The sequence below is a fragment of the Ananas comosus genome, linkage group 22 (assembly GCF_001540865.1).
Source record: "Ananas comosus cultivar F153 linkage group 22, ASM154086v1, whole genome shotgun sequence".
NCBI classification, from domain to species: Eukaryota; Viridiplantae; Streptophyta; class Magnoliopsida; order Poales; family Bromeliaceae; genus Ananas; species Ananas comosus.
In genome coordinates, this window is record NC_033642.1 from 1,275,415 (window position 1) to 1,299,339 (window position 23,925).

Here is a 23,925-nt window from a genome sequence, read left to right on the forward strand (position 1 = left end):
GAGTTTATGAAAAAGCATGACCCAATCAAGGTAGGTTGAAAATTTTGCTGAGTTTGGCAAATTTTACAATTGGCGTGAAAAATTTTTAAACAGCTATAACTTTTCGCTTGAGTGTTCGTTTTCAGTATGCAATCGATCCCAATTCGGAAAATACTTTTCGAGATCTACACATCCAACGGCAAAGCCATTTTGGCCGAGTTTTGAATCCAAATTCAATTATTTAGGCCTCTGTTTTCATATTTTTAGGTTATTTTCAAAAAAATTTGTATTTTTTCGACTTTGAGTCCGATTATTTAGTTATTTTTTATCGGTTTAAATTCACACACACACACACATATTAGAATTTATTATTTTCAATTATAAATATATAGACGTGATATTCGGTTAATGTAATTAGCTTTTAGAGTTGATTAATAATATTTTCGTCTTTGTCAAAGAATTGGTTTCATGTATCTCTTGTTCCGTCCTTATACTTTTTCACTCTCAATGTGGCTTAGGCCTGCGTCACTTATTTTCATAGATTACAAGAACATGTTTTTTTTTTCTTTTCTTTTTTTTTTTTATTTGAGAGAAAGGTAGCATGCTACTCGTTTTGTTCAATATTTTTTTTTATGGATAATTGCCTATATACCCCTCATACGTTTGAAAATATTTGATTTACCCCTTTTTTTTTTTTTCTTTCTAAAATACCCCTCACATGTTCCACCGTTATTGCAAAATACCCCCGCAGTTATCTCTTGTTAAGTTAACTTGCGTTAAATGTGAGTTAAATATCTACCACAGTTAAAAAAAATTAAAATACCAATTTTGCCTTTAACTTAAGGGCAAATAAGAAATGTTGGTGACGGTAGAATGATATATTGGAAAAGACCAAAAGTCAAAATACTTTTTTTGCCCCTGACTTTAAGGGCAAATAAGAAAGTCAGCGATGGTGGAAGGGTATATTTGAAAGGGCAAAATAGTAATTTTATAGAGATAACAGAGTTAATTAACAGATTTTAACTCTAGGGGTATATTAGAAATAAGTTGGAACATAGAAAGAGTATTTTCAATATTAGCCTTTTAAGAGGGGTAAATCGGAAAGTCAGAAACTTTTCAGAAATATATAAGCAATTGCCCCTTTCTTTTTAAATAAACTCAGCTGGAAATGTGAAGTAATTAGACTTCGAACTTGAGATCTCAAATACCAACCATTAATTTTGTTGCCACTTACGCTAGGAATAGTTGGTAAGAACACCATTATTTGATATTCAAATAGAGGGCTACAAAACACTAACCTTTCTTTTTCATGTTTGATGGAGTGGGGCTCCCAACACCAAATTTGCTTCCCCTGTGGAATCCAATCTGCAAATTATAGTATGTAGCCAACCAACTCAAGTTTCTACACTTTAATATGTTTACATCCACCTTACATTGTCATAGCTTAATAACTAAAACTACATTATCTCTATTAAATATAAATAGTAAAAATATCTCTCTTTGGTAGCTTAAAGCTTCATTTGGGATTGCAGGCAAATTACGTTACGTGTGATGAGAAAGTCTGATAGATAAATACCATGCCTGTTTCCGTACATGTTATCGCATTCTGTATATTACAATGAATTAGTTACAATATATTTTCTGCAATTCAATCGAGAATATGAGAGTATATAGTAAATGCTTTCACCTCAAGTTATCAGAGAATAACGATTGTTTCACATAACTTAACATAGTATCGGAGCAGAAGGTTTTGAATTCGAGTCCCAAGAAGCTCTTAACGTCATTTAATTTTCTTGCATTTAATTTAAGTCCATGTCTTACAAAAGTTCTGTCCTCTAGTATCCTAAGAATTCCGAGAATGGTGATTGTTATTAATTTCTTTTTATTTAATTCAAGTCTATGATTTAGGTCTATCAAAAAAGGTTTCAAGTCGAGGCATGAAGAGGCGCATTAAATATAAACTTTGACAACACCGTTCTCAATTTGTTAGTTTAAGCTATTGGAGAATAATAGCACTTTCACATAATTTACTTTTTTTTGTGACAATTAATATTTACTCTTTTTTTTTTGTCCTTTTGATCACTGCCTATAAGCCCCATAACTTTACCCCACCCACCCCAAACTAATCTACTACTAGTACTAGAAAAGGTTAGAAATCAAACTCCAAAAGTCAGACGATCAAATTCTGTAAATATGTTCGTGTGGGGTTCAAACCCTCCGAGAAGATTACCTACTATTTGTACCAGAAAAAGTCGAAAAAATCAAATTCCGAAAATATACATGTGTGGGGTTCAAACCTCGCGAAAAGACTATCTACTACTAGTACCAAAAAAAGCAAGAAAATCAAATTTCGAAAATATATACGTGCGGAGTTCGATCCCTCTTAGAAGTTACCGAGTACCGGACAAAGTCAGAAAATCAAATTCCGAAAATATACATGTGTGGAATTCCAACTCCCTTCAAAATGCCTTCTCAAGATAAGAAACCACTATGCTAAAGGAAATGCTTGAAGTTACTAATTTATTGTCATGATAGGTGCCATCCAACTTTTAGCCTGCATTTATGTCCTATTGTGAAGTTTCAGATACAATTGATCTCAGCATCTGGCCATATTTGTCGGTAAAAGTGGAGACCCCCTCAACTATTTGTAATTCGGAAATGGGTCCCTGCGCTGTATATTTCTTTCGCTTTGACAGAGTTTAGTCGATTAAATTGAGAATTTCGCACCTAGCGAAACCCACGCTTGCTTCATTATTGATTTTTGATTGTTTCTAATTCAATTGGGCGAAATAACTCAGATCAAAACTGCTGAAAGGTGAAGCGTGTTAGCTTGAAGGGGCCAGCATTCTGCTCTGTGTCGAGAGGTTAGGTTGGGCCCAGTCACGTTCGAAATGGCGTGAGACTGGATTGGGTCAAGTCATTCTCGAAGTGGCGTGAGGTTGGTTGGGCCGAGTCACAATCGAAATCTGTGATGCTATGTCTATATACGCTTTAAATGAATTTGTTGCGTACTTCTAGTAGCTCGAACTTTTATGATTAATGGTTAGCGCCAACAATCCGACAAGTAGTACCAGAGCTAGATATCACAGATTCGATTCCCGCATACTGCAAATGTGTGCAGGTGTTGGACTATACGCTTTAAGTAAATTAATTACGTATTTTTAACAGACTCAAGCTTTTGGGATTAATGATTAGCGCTAACGATGCAACAAACTGATGCCAATATGAAATTTAAATTTTGAGGTTCTATTTCAAAATGTGCCGTAGTTGATGGGTTCTCTAGACATTTTTTCCTGTACTTTTTGATAAAGGAGGGACATCAAAGCAGATTGAGGAAAGTTTTCCCATCAGGGGATTTAGTAAAGTCTACATTAGAAAAGTTTGGTTGAAGAAATGGTTTTCTGGGGTTTCCCTTGGCTTCTAGCTAGATGTACAACTGGTGATGGAACCTGTAACAGCCAATATATACAAACAAATTAATCTTTTAATCGATTGAACCTGCAGAAGCTTCTTCAGAAGTGCTATATGATTACACAGAAGTACTAATAATTTTTTGGTACTGTATATTTTATATAAAGTAGAGAAGTTATTATAGAAGACGATCTTAGTTAATTTGGATCTCAAAAGTCGAGCCTGATTAGTTACAAGCTTGAATTGAAATGTGCTCTTAACGATTAAGACGAATTTAGAAACTATATATTTTCTTTGAATATGATGAGAATTGAAAATAAAGATAGAATGAACGAGAGATTATTGGATCGAGTTACAGATTTCGGTAACATGATGGATCTTCTTAATTAATCATATGCTGTAGCATCCTAATAGTTTGACATCGGATGAACAAGAGATTCTCATTGAGAATATAAGAGGCTGCGCGGACTTAAGTATTTTGGGTTGATGGTTTGAAACCAACGAGTTATTATTGCTAACGGATTGAATCGCTATATTTGGTATCAGAACCGAATTCCAACGAAAAGTATAAGAACTAAGTGTTATGCGAGACAAAATTTATTTTTAATCATAAATATGTGCATATGTAATTAGATTTTAATTAAAAAAATATTATTTTGAACAAAATTTATAATTTTCCCATAGGTGCATATGTAACCGTATTCCTAATTATTCTCCAGGTGAAAAAAGTAGGTTGGAGCCTTTATCCTATAAATATATATATGGAAAAGATATACATTTAAAACTAGAAGTAAATTTCAAAAAAATAACATCCTATATTTTCACCTTAGCACCATTTCATTTTGTTTCTTTTGAATCAACTTTTAGGTGTTCTACATTTGCTTTTTTAATTTTTTTTTAATATAAAAAGTACTTTTGTCATCTTAGTGGGAGTTTGAGTTTGGATTGGATTTTCATCTAAACTCGAATCCAAATCTCTTTCGCATCACATTTGGGCTCGAGACATCACTACTAGAATTCCATTTTTTTCTCAATAATAAATACGGTTGTAAACGATAACGTTTTGCAATAAATAAGAATCGTTGCAAATCGTTGCTATAAATTTCATGATAATAAATAAGTAAATAATATGATTTGTATTATCACACGGGCACAAACTGTTATAATAAAATATATATATATTTTTTGCAACAAAATTTTGAATGTAATTAAATTAAAATAATAGAATAAAATTATTTGTTTTTACATGCTACCTGTTTTATTCATTTGAAAAAAATTAATAATATAAAAATTTTGCGGGACTCAAACTAGTAAATAATCATTTTTCTCTAAAAGTTTAAATTATTAGATAGTGATATTTTTAACGGGACTAAAGTGTAGTACATTTGAAAATTCAAAAACCATAGTAATTAAATAAATATTGTGTAGGGACCAAGCTGTAATTTTAAGATACTTCAGGTACTACCCATAAGTCTAAATTTTATGCTATCCAAAATATCGTATCCAAATCAAAAATCTTTTTGAGAAGGGTAAACTACAGAAAATCTTTTGTAAATATCTGATTTTTTACTTTTCCTTTCCGACATTTAAAAATCTATATTTTGCTATCTCACTACAACAAAAACGGTCTATAGCGACACTTTTAAATGTAAATACATGTCAAAAAAGTGCTGCTAGCTAAAATTGTCGACACTTTTAAAAAGTATTGCTATATGTGGAGTCGCTAGGTATATAGTGACAGTTAAAGAATGTTGCTATAACTTAAAAGAGTACTGCTAATTTACCAATATTTATTTAAGCATTTAGCAACCGTCGAAACTCTATCTCGTTGGCTGCGGTGGCGGAGGAGGACGACAGGAAAGGCTTTTCGTCTAGAATTTCAGTGGATTGAGTGAAGAGAGAAAAAAAATGGTAATTGATTTTTCTTCTTTTTTTTTTCTTTTCTGTTTGTAATCGGGCCAAATGGACTGGGTGTGGTGGGTTCAGTAGAGTAATCTTTTATTTTGGTTGGATTGGGCTTTATATTTAGGCATTAGTAAATATTTTTTTAAGTTTTAGCATAAATGAGACATTTACTCAAAAGTGTCCCAAACATGTGTCCCTATAACCTAATTCTGTTAGTGTCTTAAAATTTTAAAAATATTTTCAGAGGGTACGACGTTAATGGAGAAGGCAAAATGACCCGAATGTCATTACTTCTTCTATAAAAAAATAATTTTTTAATATATTTTTGTTATTTTGAATCATATTTTTGGTATAAATTATAAGAAATGGACGGAATAGTGATAGAATGCTGATGGAGGGGGCTAAATACAACAACTTAAAATATTGACGGGTAAAATGTAAGTTTTAAAAGTTAGAGAGAGAAAATGAAATAATAGATATTTATAATGGAGTTTTCTGTAATTTAGCTTTTGAGAAAAGTAAATAAAATCCAAAAAGTGAACAATATCCTCCTCTTTCTCTCTCTCTCTCTCTCTACTAATTAATTACATCTCACGCTACAAATCCCTCTACATTGGAAAATTATTTACTGCACCTGGTGTACCTATGAATCTCATACACCACACTTTCTCTATTTTAATTGGTGCTTCTATAAGTTTTGTTTTAAAAAAAATCAAGTGATTTTAAGTAGAATATAATCAAATTAGTGATTAATTTCTTCAAATTTACTGGTTTTAATTACTTTTAGCAAATACAATTGGAATAATTAATGAGTAATACCAAATAGAACCATTAATTTAATAATTGTTTTTAAAACTTAACTAACTGTAATAATTTAAAGAAAAATTAGAAGTTATGGAGTGTCACTAAAAATGGAGTTCGAAGAGTTTATTGCTGATATTTTATGTATATATATTCAAAGTTATTAAAAAAAAAAAATTACATTTTGAGTTTCTAACTTTTGTCATACAATTTCTAAAGTGCGCGGTGCACGGTGCACCCGGTCCATACAACATTCCTCATGCTCCTGTTTTTTTTTCTCTGTTAGATTTAGGGATCTCAAGGGGTAACGGGTTGGGGTGTAGGTTTTCAAAAATCTGAATCCGAATCCAATTATCAAATCCGAAATTTTAATTTGAACCCGAACTCAAATATGATGAATTTTGAAAATTCACATCCAACTCGAACCCAGTCAAAAATTTGGAACTCGGCCCCTAATCCGAAAATATGAACCCAAAACAATTATTTCTCTTTGTCATATTTCAAAATATATTTTATTAAATCTAAGTTTTTAAAATACAAATTCAAATATAATATTAATTTTTTATTTATCTATACTATATGTAAAAGCCAATAGAAATTGACGTACGAAATTCTAAATGAAATAAAAAAATATTCCACACATATTATAAAAAAATAAATAATTATAATTAACAAACTAAAAACAAATTGGAACAAATAAAATTTAGAAAAAAAATTAATTAAAAATAGACTCATGCTTACCATTAATAACCATTTAAATTTAAAATACAAATTTAAATTTTATTTTATATAAAATTTATATTTAAATTTGAATTAATTAGTAAATGTGACGTGCATTGCACTTGCACTACAACTAGTATTATATAATGTAAAATCAATTCAAATTCGAGTCAGATACAGATAAAATCCAAATCCGAATTCAAGTCAGTCAGGTTTTTATTTTTTATATCGATCAATGGGTACGGATACTTAAAATTTTATCCGAATATGAATCTAAATAGAGCGGATTTATCTAATGTTAAATGAATATAGTTTTGGATATTGATATCAAATTCAAAACCCGGCAGATATAGATACGGATATGGATTTTGACTGCGCGTACCCGACCCGAACCCGAAACCCGAATTTATTTTATATTATATATAATATGCATATAAAAATTTGATATTATATTTGAATTTGTATTTTAAAAATTTAGATTTAATATAATATATTTTGAAATATTGAAAAATGAAATAATTTTTTCTGGTTCGAAATTTAGGGTTCGGATTCGAATTTTGGATTTTTGGTCAGATTCGAGTTTGGATATGGATTTTTAAAATCCGTCGAGTTCGGAATCCGACCTGTCGATATCCCTAATCCATATAGCATTAGATGAACTCACCGACTTTGAATTTAGATTCGAATTCGAATAAAATTTCGGGTATCTGCGCCCATTGGTATCCCTATCTGCATGGCCCCTCACCATTTCCGTATCCCTAAGCATGCGCCAAGATGAGCAACCTACTAACAAACAAGCGTTGACCACGTGACTCTCTCTCTCTCATCTCTAGTCCCTCTCTACATAATTAATAAACAACCTAGCAATTAGTTACACGTGTGCTATCACTCCCCCAATCACATCCTCTTCTTCTTATGCAACTATCCAACACTTTGCAAGCCCTAACCCTTCCTTCTTTAACACTTGCACCCTCTATACAAAACTCTACACAAACCCTAGCAACCCACATATCTCTCTCTTTCTCTCTCTCTCTCTCTCTCTCTCTCTCTAAGAAGGGGGGAGATGGAGAGTCAGAAAGGGAGGGTGCTGGAGAGCGCGCTGCTACCGCTGAGCATGGTAGTGATCCAAATCCTGGTTATGGGGATGCTGATCCTATCGAAGATCGTGATGAACAACGGGATGCAGCCCTACGTGCTCCTCGGTTATCGCAACATTATTGGCGCCATATTCGTCGCGCCGTTCGCCTTTTTCTTCGAGAGGTTTGGTTCGGCTCGGTCACTTCTTATCTTCTTGCTTTGCGTGTGGTGAATTACTATTCTCTCTTCGCTAGATATTTTACGTATGTATATATAAACGTATACATAATGTATATTTATATATATTGGTAGTGAAATTAGGTTTTTGCTGCATATAACTCCATCTAAGTTCAAATGAGGATTAGTTTGAGAAATATTTCCCAATTGATAATGGCGAAAATTGGGGATGTTTCCTAATAGGTGTATTTACCCAAGTTTGTTTATAATGCCATTAAAAGTTCGTATATTTTGATGTGACAAATATAAGATCGAATAAGCAGTTGATCGTATGGGTCATATATACTTTCTCGAAAGAATTTTGATTATACATAGGATAGCAAACTGGGGAAAAAGAAACCATTCGTGACACGTCGAAAATAAGGTTAGAGGAATAGGTAAAAATGGTAAATTTATTATGGATCACATTAATATTTTTACAGATGCTTCAGTATTCTAATAGTGAATTGAAGAGGCGAGTGTACATACTGAACTATTTGATAAAGTTTAGGAGGTCTAATTACCAACGTTGAAAATTTAGTGTATATACATATATAGAAGTGTATACACTTTGAATGATTATGTAGTAAACTACATGTAAATGCGCTAACATATACATGGATTTTTTTTTGAAGTATCTCTTCTCATGAGGTATTGTTTTAGAGAGATTCAAAATTTCGAAACTATTGTAGACAAAAAAAGGTTTCACATAAGCTTTTTATACCAAAAACACTAATTAGTTTTGTTCCAATCTTGCACACATATTAATATTTCATCTAAATCCATAAAAAAGCATCACACCAAAATGTACATACACCAAGCAACTAAAGTTGGAAATTCTAATACATATTTATGTGAAATTATTGCTTGCAAATGATGCATTTATACATTTTATTGAACACATTAATACTTGATGATAAATGTCTTAAAATTAAAAATTCTATTCAATATATGTCATCTACAACAATTAAACGGTTTATATATATATATGAAAATATAAGTTAAAGAATCTGTTATTTAATTAGGCATCAAATAGTCGCAAAATTCTTTCTTACAAAACATTATTAATAAGAAATAAGTATTCAAAATTTCAAGTTTTTGGTGTGTCGGACTTTTGAATATTGTAGATGACATTCACCTAGAGATGTGGCCAACTTAGCATTAGAGTTTCTGAAAAACCGTGATCAACCATGCCGTTGAGTTCGGCAATTTTTACAATCAGTGCGAAAAATTTTTAAATGGCCGTTACTATTCCCTCGAGTGCCTATTTTTAGCATACAACTCCCAATTCGGAAAACACGTTTCGAGATCTACGCTTCAAACTGCAGAGCAGTTTTCATCAAGTTCGGGATCCAAATTCAACAAGGGGTGTATATCGTACACTCTCTCATCCAAGGGCCAATAACAAGCTCTTGTCTCATGGAATTTTTTTTTTTTTTTTTGATACTAAAAACCAAGAAAAAATTATTAATGTTAGGATGTCTCTTTTGGAGTGTGCAAGTGGCGTTTCTCTTTTCGTAGTTTTGTGCAAATTCAACGAATCTCTTTATTGTTTCTTAGAATTTTTGTTCAATGGGACCGTGCTGTATACTTTGTTTTGTTTCCGTGCCATGAATACATTTTTAGTACTTTCCAAATAAATATTCAACCAGGTTATATGTCCCATTAAGTCACTTGCTTTTTCTTTTTTTTTTTTACTTATTTGGTTTCCTTTCCTGGATCTTTTTTACAATGTTGTGGTACATTTTGTTAAGACAATTTCTAGACCCTTTTATTTTATTTTATTTTGAGAGAGAAAGATATTAGAAATGAACTTGGTTGGAAATGTAAAGTAACTATCCTTTAAATTTATTGTTGGTGCATGTGGTATATTTCACCTGATCTTCACCGAACTCATGATCTGAGGTGTTATGACTCTTCTTAGGTTATTTCCTATCAGATCGATTCGTAGGATAACATATATATCTATAATATATTAATAAATGCTATTCTCATTCGTATTGTTGTTCGCGATAGAAACGAGCTTAATTAGTTCCATAAGTCAACTCATAATAAACCCTTATACATACCAAAAGAATTTCATGGTTGAGAAAAGGATTATTGCATCATACATTAATGTTCCCAAGTGAAATTGTTGTTTAAAGCCTTTTAATATGGCTTTTTTCTTTTTTCGTTTTCGTAAAAACATACATATATAATTACCTGAACTATAGGCCGTTTTGAATAGGTTACACAATCTTTCAAGATTTTAATTTTACTACTCAAACTTTCAATTAATAAATCTATAAATTTAAGATAATTACTTACTTTAATGAACTTACAGTTGCGAGAATTGCATAAAGTATACTAATTACATCTATAAAAATAAACAACACATTCAAATTTTGAAGTAAAGTGCTATTGATTGCTCAAATCAAATAAATTGAAATGTTTGATAATAATACTTTTGAAAGGTTGAGTAGTCGACTCAAAATGATCCATAACTCAGGTAAATTCTATACATTCTATCTTTTATTTTTATTGAACTATATAACCAACTTAAAGATGGTTGAGGCTTACCCTAAACAGTTTTAGTAATGCATGATATATATATATATATCCCCACGCATTGGGTATAGCATGCTTGCACGAGCTTTGTTTGGTCCCATGCATATGAGATGTGTGAGAAACGGATGCTTTCATGAAAGTAGTGAGTCTTTTTGTCTGAAAAGAGAGAGAAGGCAAAAGCGTGTAAAATTCATTCGACAGTTGATGCAGACCTAAGTCGCGTTGAGAGAAAAGAAGCACAGAAACGAAAAAAGAGGTACACGAGGAACACAATTCTTCGAACAAAGAAGAAAATATTATTAATCGATTCTAAATTTTAAATTGAAGTTTCTACTTTTAGATCTTAAAATTACATTTCTATTTTCTGCCACAATAGAAGTTTAGGGTTTTCTCACTGCCAAATACTTTGTTGTAAGTGTGAAGTGATATTTGAAAATGACGAATAGAGCTATCTCAAATTCCCAATAAGTCTTACTGGCTGATCGGTCAAAAGTTTTAAATTAAAGTTTCTACTTTTAGTTAGTAAAATCACATTTCTATTTTCTACCACAATAGAAATTTTAGGGTTTTTTAGGGTTTTTTGACTGCCCAGTACTTTGTTACAAGTGTGAAGTGATATTTGAGTAGTAACAAAGCTATCTCAAATTCCCAATTGGTTCTCTTAGTGATTGATCGGTCAAAAGTTTTAAATTGAAGTTTCTACTTTTAGATCTTAAAATCACATTTCTATTTTCTGCTATAATAGAAGTTTGAGGTTTTCTAACTGCCAAATACTTTATTATAAGTAATAAAAGAGAAGAATAGTAGTAGAGCCAAACAATTTCTATTCTGTTAGGAATATAATTGGCAATGAGTTGTGATTGGTCAGTTTGATTTTGTACTTTTGTTTTTTTTTTCTTTTTTTTTGAAAGTGATTGCTCAACAATAGTTACAGTAGTGCATCAAAAATTGTAAAAGGTGTTATCATTTTTCACCAATTCCACTCTCTTATGAGAGGTTTTGGGTTTAAACCTTGTTGGCACCTTATGCAGTATTAATTCTAAAAAGAGGGAGAAAAAAAAAGAATCAGCTCAGTGTTTTTCCGATAAATGAGATAAAATGGGGACAAAAATGGGTTACAGTGAAAATATTTGAATAGCACGAGCAGCTTGTCTATTTTGGGAAGCAATATCGATATATTGTGAAGAGTTAGCAACAAAATGCCTAAACCGTTGTTATCGTAAAAATCTATATATTTCTTGGTTTAAAAATAAAAGTTCTAATTAGAAATTTCTGCTTATTTTAAAATTAGTTATCTTTTGTCCATTGCAGGGAGATGGGAAAGAAGTTGAACATGTCATCCTTGGTGTGGATTTTCATCAACGCTACTTTGGCGTAAGATATGAAACCTGACACTATTCCAAGTACTAAATTAACTTACTTTTTCCATATATACCTTTCCAAAGTATATGTACTAGAATGGTAGGCGAAAACATATAGCAAAAGATACAAAAAGGTAGAACAAAACAAAAGATTTTTTTTTTTTTTTTTTTTTTTTTTGAGAGATAGGTAGCAGGCTACCCGTTTCGTTCATTTCATTTAGAAATAAACTTAGCTGGAAATGTGAATCAACTAGAATTCAAACTTGGGTCTTGGGTACCAACCACCAAGTCTTTTGCCACTTGCTTTAGGGACGGTCGGTAAAACAAAAGAAAAGTTAACGAAGAATTCGAACATATTCATCCAATTATTGGCGGTAACAAATATATTTAGGGCTAAACCATCTGGCACGTTTTGTATTCGGGAGAAGTTGTGTTCATTTTGTTTCTTTCCAAATTATTGGTGGCAACAAATATAAAGTTCAACGGATGTCGATCGCGACTTGAAACCCCCACACACAGCGACCTCCAGGCATTGTAAAGAGTGGTAGTTCTGAGAGCATCAGACAGACCTTGAACTTTCAAGATGGTGCAGCATGAGTTCCAGGTTCTTAATGAGAGTGAGGGCTTGGTAGTTTCTGACTTGATCATGCATAGGATGCAGGTTGGGGTTGTTAGTCATAAGTAATCTCTCTCTATTAGCATAGGGTTGCGGTCCACAATAGACCTAATGATAAAAGACCGAACAATAGGCCTAATGTCCAGATGATCCAGTTGAGTTAAGTCGAAACCCGTAATGCACTGTGGCTGAGTTCTTAAATGCGTTGGGTGCGTCCTTTCTATCTGCACGTCTGCAATAGTCATCTCTCGATGTTCATTGGCGACCTATCATTTAACCAGTTGCATCTCCAAAAGGAGCAGCTTTTAGCCATTACCTAGTAGTCAACGAAAGATGTCGAGATGCTATCCATTTTCTCAAGCAGTTAACAAGAACCGATCGATCTGCCGCCTCTAGATATAGATCATCATTTCCACCATGCTAACTAGTTTTATTATCAATTTTCTCAACTACTTTGGTAAAATCATTCCTTGTTGTTAATCCTTTTTTAAGTAAGTTCGATCATATAAAGTTTGCATCAATGTAACAGTAACTATTGATCTGTCACAATTAATTAATTTTTCCTTCATTTCAGGATCAGCATGGCTCTGGGTTTGTACTACTATGGCTTGAGAGATACAAATGCTGCATATTCTGTCAATTTCCTGAACTTGATCCCAATTGTTACCTTCATTATTGCTGTTATCCTCAGGTATGTTTCATATTAACTTTCTTGTTCATTATTAATCATAAATCTACTACTTATGGTAAATGTAATGTTTGGAACATTTATTGTGGAGGGAAACTCTTTGTAAGTATTAATCATTAATCTACTACTTTAATTTTGTATTGAATATAAAATATAAAATCATTGTTTTCTAGTAGTTTAAAACTATAGAGACAAAATGATTGTTTCATGTTATTTAATATGATATATCAGAGCATGAGATTCTAAGTTCGAATAGTGTAAGAGTCCTAGTCTTATTCAAATTTATTCTATTTAATTTATATCCACATCATGAGTCTATCAAAAAATCTCGATCGAAGATGTGAGAAAAAATATTGAATATTATAAATATAAAAATATTATTTTCTTGTAGCTTAAGCTGTTAGGGAGATTCAATTTTCTATTATTTAATTTAAGTCCTCATTTTAGCCCTATCAAAAGTCTCGATCTTAGATATGAGGGAGAATATTGAATATAAAAATGAAAACACCATTCTATGGTAACTTAACTTGTGAGGGAGAAACCAGTTGTTTAATGCTATTTAACAGTTTGGACAAAAGGAAAAAACTTTCTCATTTTAATATTCTGTGGTTTAAAGTGTATTACCAAAATACCTTATGGTTTCGTTTTTCTCTTTCTATTATCTCCTCCGTTAATTATTTTTTTGTTAAATCGGTAATAAAGTTAAAAACACTAGGAATTAAAGTGAAAATTCAGTAAACCACAATATCTAAAGTGAAAATTCAGTAAACCGCAATATCTGAAGTTTTTTCTATATACACTTTAAAAGAAAAGTTAATGAAGGGACTAACGAAAGTATTCTCCCATATGCCAGTCGATATCTTAGATTGCGCGAACGAATTATACGTAAAAATGTTGAAGTATGTACATGTCTTAAATTACATGATGTTCTTTAGATTGGAGAGGATGAGACTAAGGAGCACTGCAGGAAAGGTGAAGGTGCTTGGCACTCTTCTGTGTGTGGGAGGAACCATGATTGTGAGCTTGTATAAGGGCAAGGCATTGCATCTGTGGCCTACTCATTTGCTTAAGTTGCATCATGGAGCAAAAGGAGCTGAGGATCACCACCATTGGCTGAGGGGGACCTTATTCTTGGTTTGTAGTTGTTTGAGCTATGCCTTCTGGTTCATAACACAGGTAATCTTATATATACATATATACTATAATTAATGTTTTAAACATTCCGTTCTCTGCAAGCTTAAACTTTCGGAGAAAACGGTTGTTTCATATTAGTTTAATTAATATGATACCAGAATAGGAGATTCTGAGTTTGAGTCATGCCGGAGTCTCCTAGCATAATTGATTTTCTCCCATTTAATTTAAATTCACGTCATGGACCTAATAAAAAAATCTCGAGCCCAGACATAAGAGGAGACATCGTTCTCTGCAAGCTTAAGCTTTTGGAGAAACATTTATTTTGTATAATTTGACACATATATTGGAGATTCTTTTTATTATAGATTCTGAATACTTGTATGTACCTCAGTAGGTGGGGGAGTATGTCAAAGAAAGGCCAAAATGGTCAATCTTGAATTGTTGACTCCAAAGTGGGGTCAAATAATATGGCACTCTATTTTTTTTTTTTTATCTCATGGGCCCACTAAAAAAGCATGGAGGGAATAACTAGAATAAAATAAAGAAAAAAAAAATAGCATGCTCAATAAAAATATGGGACAGGCTACTTAGCTTTAGTCTTTTTTTTTTTTCTTCTTGTTATTAGTTGTATTAGTGAATGCTTTTTCTATGATGAATTTCATAAAGAATAAATTATGCAATCGTATACGTAATCAATTGATAAATAATTATTTAGTAACATAAAATGCTACTAGTAAGACTATCAAGCATCATTTTCATGATATGAAAGCACGTCGAGGACAATTGTGAATAAAAATTGCATATTTTTTATTTATGCAATATTAATGAATGGTTTACGTTTTTATTTCTTCTATTTTTTTTTTTAATTTTCTCTTTATTTTACATTTGATCCCATTAGAAAACATTTTTAGATCCGCCACTGTCTAGAAGTAAATATAGACATTTACTTCTGCATCATTTTCGATGGTGGGGCAACTCAAATCGTTGATTAGCATGGTTGAACTTCATGTAATCTGAATTTCATAACTTTATTATATTAGCCTATCAATTTTTGAATCTCTTGCATGCTAGATAAAAAGATGTCGAAAAACTAAGAATTTGGTTTCTGGAAAGTTCAAATAGTATAAATTGATGATGTAAACTTACTAGAGTAGAAATGTAAAAGATTACTATGAGTTATAGCATTCTTTTGACCTTATAATATTTTGCATGGTCATTACATATAAGAAAATGTTTACCAATTTTTCAGGTTAAATTGTTTAAAATATTTCCCTCCAAATACTGGGCAACAATGCTGACATGTGTGGCAGGATCTTTGGAAACAGTAGTGATTGGGATAATCATTGATAGAGAGAAGTCTGCATGGATGTTAAAATGGGATCTTCAGCTACTTACAATTGTGTACTCTGTAAGTCCAGAGACAGTCTTCCCTCTCTCTCTCTCTCTCTCTCTCTCTCTCTCTCTCTAAATAGTAGGGGTTAAAGTGCTAAGGATAAACTCATATCGAATTCGAATTCGAATTCGACACTGGACTCGATAGAATGTGAATATGGATGTCAAAATTTAGCATTCGACACAAATTCGTATCCGAATTCGCATTCAAAAAAAAAAAGAATGTGAATATGATTTTTTAAAAAATCCAACCAAATTTGACCGCTTTCAGTCCTAATAAGAGATAAGAGGGATGCAAATATATATTGTAGGAGATAAAGTAATTCTTTATTGTGTTTGTTGTTTATTTCACTAGAAATTTTATGTTAATTAAAATTGCATTTATATTTATTAAATATTTAAATTTTATTGAATAAATTATAGGTATACAAAGTTTGAACATGATTGTGAACTTTTAATTGCATTGTGTGTTTTATTTGCGCTAATCTTATTTTATTTTTATGTATCCATATAAGTATATATGACTCATATCTGAATCCGAATCTATGTAAGAAGATATGGTAATAAAAATTTTGTCACTATATTAGTCATGATATAGTTGCATGAATTGTAACCCTCTTTATCATTTCTAGTGCTTATTGTGACTATTTTTAGAGTTGCCTTTATGCATAATACCAATATACATAAATAAATCACTAGGGATATTATAACATAGTTTATCTTGTGTGAAAAGTATGAGTGAAAATTAAAAGTTATGACTCATAAATATATAATTAAGTCTTTGTACTTTTTTCAATGATGCACATTGTGAATATGTGCTTGTGTTTTATTTATTATTTTTATGTTTATTCCATGCGTAAATTTAATTATCTTATTAAATGTACTATACAAGTTAGTACAAAGAGCAAATGGAGCTTCATGCTTAATTTAGTTGAATAAACTAATATTGAATGAATTTATTTCACTGTACATATAGTATGGAAAAGATTTATATCTAAACATTATAGATAAGTTTTTCTTTCAACTCTTACACAAATTTATAAGATTTTTGTTCAAAACTTGTTTACACCTTAATTACAAAGAATTTTTTGCAAATTTATAATTTGTGGCTAAGTTATATAAAACCCTCACGTCAAAACCCGATTTTTCACTTTTCTCCCCTGTCATTTAAAAACCTACACTTTGCCATCTTGTAAAATAAAAAATGTTTACTTTGCCCCCTACCGTTAGTAATCCGTATAGTAGTTATTATATATTTTTTTATGCCAAAAATGCCCTCAGCCTTCTCTCCTGTGAACATGGTAAGAAGCAAAATGGTCATTTTGTCATCATAGTTTACACCGTACCCCTCTGTGAACATTTTTTATTTTATAAGGAGGCAAAGTGTAGGTTTTTAAATGACAGGGGAGGAAAGTGAAAAATTGAAATTTGATAGGAGGATTTTCTATAATGTAGCCTAAATATTTTATATATTTATATGGATTAGCTATTGCTTAACAATGAAATATTTGTGCAGGGAGTGTTTAACACAGGTTTAACATTTTGCTTAATTCTATGGGCTGTAGCGCGACGCGGTCCAACATATCCATCAATGTTCAACTCCTTATCAGTGATCTTTACGATGATTGCAGATTCAGTATTATTGGGAACAAATATCACTGTCGGAAGGTTTGCTATACTTTTTTAGGCCCCGTTTGGTTCGGGGGATAAGCAAGGATAACAAAAGTTATCCCCACTATTCCGCCAAACGGGATTATTTTTTATCAGGATATTTTATCCCGATCAAAGTTTGCTATTCCCGGTTATCCCGGAATAGCAAGCTTTTTTACTATTCCACCATTTTGGTGGAATAGTGTTATTCCAATGCTTAATTTTAAACTTAATTAAAATTATAAAATGAATTAAAACTATATTATATAAATATAATATATTATATATTACAATACATTATTTTTATTATAAAATTATTAATTGTACTATATTAATACATATTATTTATATTTAAATATTGTAATAAATTTTATAATAAATTATATTTAAATATTATAATAAATTAAAATTTAAAATTTAAATAAATTTAAAATTTAAAATATTATAATAAATTATATTTAAAATTTAAAATTTGTAATCTCAAAATTAAAGTTTATAATTTTAAATTCCACATTTTAAATTTTAAATTTAAATTTTAAAATTTTAAATTTTTGAAATTTTAAATTTGATTTTATTTTTTTTCAAATTTAAATTTGATCTTAAATTTAAAGTTAGAAATTTAAAATTTAAATTTTGAATTTAAAATTTGAGATTTTAAATTTTAAATTTTAATTTCAAAATTTGAAATTTAAAAGTTAAAATTTTAAATTTTAAAATATAAATATAAAATATAAAAATTCTAATTCTAATATAAAGAAAGGAATAATATTATTATTTTTTATTTATAACTATCCACTTTAATTCTTATTCTATCTTACCTAATCAAACGCTATTTTACTTATTCACAGGAATAACCCAATTTTCATCTAAATGCAAAATTAATCCAATCCCCGCTTATACCTCAATTTATATATATTCCTGGAATACTCACTTTTTGCTTATCCCCGAACCAAACGATACCTTAGATTTTTAATATTTAAAACTTTTTGGGGTGTACAAATAGCATCGCTCTTTACCAAACCACAACAACAACATTTAAAAAAAAAACAGGTAAAATAGAAAATGTTAGAGTTGACAAAATTTTGATTTAGCTATGGATCAATTTTGAGATAAATTAGAAGATATAATAGGAAAAGTGTTTTTTGCTTTTTTGAGTAATTTAATCTTGAGTTGAGCTGTGGTGCTTTTAGAAGCACGACGACTTTTTTTTCTTCCAAAGTGTTTGATGAAAAAACTTTCGAATTGACGATCTTATGATATCGTTTAAATCTTTTGAGTATTTAAATCTTTAATTAGGATTCATATTTCTAGATCTTTTGATATCATTTACTTACTAAATCCAGTAGGTCTTAAAATAAACAAGCTGAAAATAAAAATCTCAAAAAGTGGTGATGAAACACTAAAATTTTAAATTAAAGGCCTGATCTGATCTTACTTTAAATAGTATAAAATATTTTTTATCAAAATTTTACTAGTTTTGAATATTTCTATACCGTCGAACTTGCAAATGGATTATATCAACCAGTAAAATGGTCGATTTCAAGCTCTTTTGATTATTAAGTAAATAAAATTGAAAAAAATACAAAGTTTGAATCCTAGAGACTTAAGCATTTTAGATTAAGTCCAAAGTAACCGATCGTCAATTAAAAAGTTCTTTCATTGAAAACAGCTCGAAATTAAGTACATATGCTCAACTCGTTTAATCTTTTCTTAAAAATAAAAGTAATATGATTACTAACAATATAATTAATTGTTGCAGTTTATTGGGCACATTTGTTATAATTGGTGGGTTATATGCATTCCTGTGGGGAAAAGGAAATGAAGCTAAAGTGGATGGCACCAAAGTTGCAGGTAGTGATGAAACTCAAACTGCTTTAGATGTAAATGATGATAAATAAATAAAACATCCAATATTTGAATGTGGGCTTATTTGGAGAAAAGAAATGTAATGTGTTAATTAACTCTTTTGAAATACAAGCTCATCATATCATGTTGGATATATATTTGGCATTATCTTTTCATTACACCCTATGTTTATATTGTTAAATTATACGAATCACGCATTGTACTCTAAAAACTTAAGCGAGTAGAGACTCGAGACATTTTTATAGGTCAATGACGTTGATTTGAATTAAATAAGAAAAAATTAATTATACTAGGAGCCTGACATACGTGACTCGAATTTGGAATTATTTTTCTCTAGTATTATATTAAATTATATGATACAGCCATTGAACTCCACAAAAGTTTAAGCTAGTAGAGAATGATGTTTTTATATTTTTATATTTAACATATATTTAGGTAGAAAAATATTAAGTATTATTGCTTGGGTTGCTTACCATATGATCACAAAATAACACAACTTAATTAGATGCTATATATTATTTTTTGACTCATATGATGCAGGGGTTTTTAATTTTGGAACTTTTGAACATGGTAAGAGCTTCTCACTTTATTGTGTTTAATAGCATCTTAGGATAATATGATCTATGGAATGAATGGTGCACCGGGTGCAGGTAATTAGTAATTAATAGCATCTTAGGATAAGACGTAAATTTACCGAGACCCCTCACCGAGGATACAATTTGAAATAGCCTCTTCGATTTTACCTTTTCTAATTAATGCCCCTTTAATTTCCTCTGGAATTTTTTTTTAAAAAAAATTGGGTCATCTAGGTAAATTTTGTAAAAAACATTTATAATATTTGGTAAAAAAATTTTTAAAATTTGATTTCTAGATACTTCATGTGATACAGATTATATTCAACGGTGCCGATCGTCGATTTAAACGTCCCATCATCGAAAACAAATCTTTAGTAACGGAGCCCGTTTGCTATTGATAACATTTCAACTCAACTACATACAAATTTTTACTATTTGCATTTTAGGTCAATTCAAATACAAGGAGATCAATATTTTCTGAATTTTAATTATTTGATTAACATTCTAATTTTCCTTCAACTTTGCATCCAGTGGCGGGGCTGACAAGCTAAGTTGCTATTTGCAAGCTAGTTCGTATTTCATTTGCTAATAAACAAGCCGAACATGAGCTGAATTTTCAACTTGATATTTTACCAAGCCAACTCGCGTTCGACTCGTTTAATAAAAAAGCGAATACGGGCTAGCCCGGCTTATTCATGTTTGGCTCGTTGACAGCCCTACATCAAATGAGAAAAAGTTGGGAGATATTGTATTAGTTTCAATTTTATGGCTCAGATTGAAAAAGAATTTTACCACAGATCTGGATACCATTCTTGAAAAGGGCAGACAGCCAAAAAATCAACAAAAAGCACCACCAAAAGAAAAGGAAAAGAAAGAAACAAAAAGAGAGAGACATGCAAAGTTATGAATATTTGATTAAGGTTTGGCCCAAAAGCACTAAAGAGGACTAAAGTTATAGCCTAAGTTCTATGACAACACAAACAGCTTTTTTAATGGTGGAGAAAAGTATTTGATGGCTGTGACAAGAATATAAAAGTTAAGATTATATATATATATATATAGAGTGAGGCTACTATGCTATCGGAAGCACGGAGCCTTCCGTGCTTCCAGCTCGTTTTCGATGTTACGATTTTCGAATCGTCGATCGGCTCCGTTAAACTTGATCTAGAGTATTTGGAGTACCTAGAAAATAAATTTTATTATTTGTCGATATCATTTGCCTAGTGATCGAATGGGCTCAAAATCAACGGGGGGGACTGAAAATAAAAACCTTACAAAATGTTAATATATGACATTAAAATTTTAAATCAAGATATTGATCTTGTTTTATATAGTATAAAGAATTTTCTATCAAAATTTCACCTGATTTGGATATTTCCACACCGTTAAATTGCAAACGGCTCACTACGGCCATTGAAATTTGTTGATTTTGAGCCATTCGATCACTAGACAAATGATATCGAAAAAATAATAAAATTTATTTTCTAGGTACTCCAAATACTCTAGATCAAGTTTAACGGAGCCGATCGACGATTCGAAAGTCGCACATCGAAAACGAGCTGGAGCACGGAAGGCTCCATGCTTCGATAGCATAGTAGCCTCACTCTATATATATATATATATATTATATATATATTAATATATATATATATATTATATAGAATTAGGCTACTATAACTATCTATAGTACCGAGCTCGGTACTATAATGTTTGTTTTCGATCTTAGGCGTCAAATCACGATCCCACTGTTAAATATGATCTAGGGTATATGAATTTCTTAGGAATAAATTTTAGTTTTTTTTCGATATCGTTTACTTAGAAAATAAATTATATCAAAATGGACGGTGAAAATTAAATAATCTTAAAATTTGAGTATAGGACTTTTAAATTCAAGATCAAGATGTTAACTTAATCTATATAGTTTAAAGTATTTTCTATCAAAATTTAAAGAAATTTAGATTCTTCTACACCTTACTCAACTCGTTCATAATAGCCATTGAAATTGATAATTGGAATAGTATTGATCATGAAGTAAACTATGTCGAAAATATAAAATTTTATTTCTAAAACTTTTAATCCCTAGATCAGTTTAACAGTGTGGATCGTTGATTTGAACGCCCTTAAGATCGAAAACCAACACTATAGTACCGGAGCTCGGTACTATAGATAGTATAGTAGCCTAGCTCTATATATATATATATATAATATATATATTATATATATAATATATATATATATATATATATATATCTATATATATATATAGTTCAGCTACTGTACTCTTATGAGTATGATCGTTCTCGTACTCATAAATAATTTTAGATGATAGAGTTTCTGAATCGACGATCCATACCGTTAAATATTATCTAGAGCATTTAAAACTTCTACAAATCAAATTTTATAATTTTTCGACATCATTTACCTTACGATCAAAATGTCATAAAATTGACAATTTTTAACGGCCAATATGCAATACTTGCTAGTTTAACGGTGTAAAAGAACCGGAATTGGTTGGATGTTTGAGAGAAAATTCTATTCACTACCTAAATAAAAATCGATAACTCCGATCTTAAATTAAATGATCCGATTATCAATTTTTAAGACCTCGTTCGATTTTTATCATACATTTTATGCCCGCTTGATAGACTTTATTATGAGTTCAAAAAGTTACGAAATTTATTTTCTAGAAGTTTCAAATACTCTAGATTATATTTAACAGAGTGAATTGTCGATTCGGAAGCTCCATTATTGAAAATAATTTATGAGTACGAAGGCTTCTATACTCCTAAGAGTTAGGAATGTCAATGAGTATGGATACCCGAAATTTTATCCAAACCCGAACCCGAATGAAACGGATATATCCGATAGAAAATAAAAACCCGACGGATATGGATTTGGATATGAATTTTGATTGTACCCGATCCGAACCTGAACCCGACACCCGAACCCGAATTTATTTTGTATTATATAATATATATATATATATAAATTTGATGTTATATTTGAATTTGTATTTTAAAACTTTAAATTTAATATAATATATTTTGAAATATTGAAAAAAGAAATAATTGTTTCGGGTTCCAAATTTTCGCGTTCGGGTTCGGGTTCGGGTTTCGGATTTTTGGTCGGGTTCGGTTTGATATAGGATTTTAAATCGCGTCGGTTCTGGGTTCGGTTTCGGGTCTCCGGTTTGGATCGGGTTCGGAGTTCGGGTTTTTTAACAAAAATCCCGCCCGAATCCGACCCGTGACATCTCTAACTAAGAGTATAGTAGGCCCTACTATATATATTATATATATTATATATATATATATATATATATATATATATATCAATATATATATATAGATATATATATATATATAGTCGGCTACTATACTATCGATATACGATGCCTGGTACTATATAAGTGTTCTGAGCCCGTTAGATCTATTACTGTTTGATCATTTTCCACCCGTTAGATTATACTATTAAACCCACACCCACGTATCCCTAGGCGGACCACTATCAATCTTAACCGGGGACCACTATTCATCCTAACCGCACATCTTTCATACAATGGCCGAGACGACTCCATGTTCCACCCGTTAGATATTTATTACCCACCACCCCCACTCACCCTAGAGGACCACTATCATTTAACGCGGAGGAACCACTATCATCCTAACCGCACATTCCTTCTCATCCCAATGGCCGAAAACTATCAATAGTACCAAGGGTTTTTGTAACTATTGATAGTAATAGTAGCATATATATAAATATTATATATTATATATATATATAAATATTATATAATATAATATAGTATATATATAGTATATATTATATATATATAACTTGAGCGCTAAAATACTACCAGTACGAAACGGGCTTCCATTGCCACTGTCCATTTGTTTCGGCGAGATGATGAGTCTCCAAATCGATAATCGGCACGTTGAATTGTTCCCTATCCAACTTGAAGTATTTAAAAATCAAAATTTCAAATTT

At 30.8% G+C, this 23,925-nt stretch overlaps 1 protein-coding gene across 3 annotated transcripts; it reads left to right on the forward strand.

The window, feature by feature from the left end:
• LOC109727066 (WAT1-related protein At5g64700-like) lies at positions 7,781–19,469 on the forward strand. Of its 3 annotated transcripts, XM_020256948.1 has the most exons (8): positions 7,781–8,076; positions 11,968–12,030; positions 13,208–13,324; positions 14,257–14,497; positions 15,705–15,863; positions 17,364–17,379; positions 17,479–17,515; positions 19,257–19,469. In XM_020256948.1, exons 1-8 carry the CDS (start codon positions 7,880–7,882, stop codon positions 19,393–19,395), a joined length of 969 nt encoding a protein of 322 aa, XP_020112537.1. In that variant the 5' UTR covers positions 7,781–7,879; the 3' UTR covers positions 19,396–19,469. The 3 variants fall into 3 exon arrangements, with proteins under 3 accessions (XP_020112537.1, XP_020112535.1, XP_020112536.1); XM_020256946.1 differs by having other exon boundaries at positions 17,364–17,515; XM_020256947.1 differs by having other exon boundaries at positions 13,214–13,324; positions 17,364–17,515.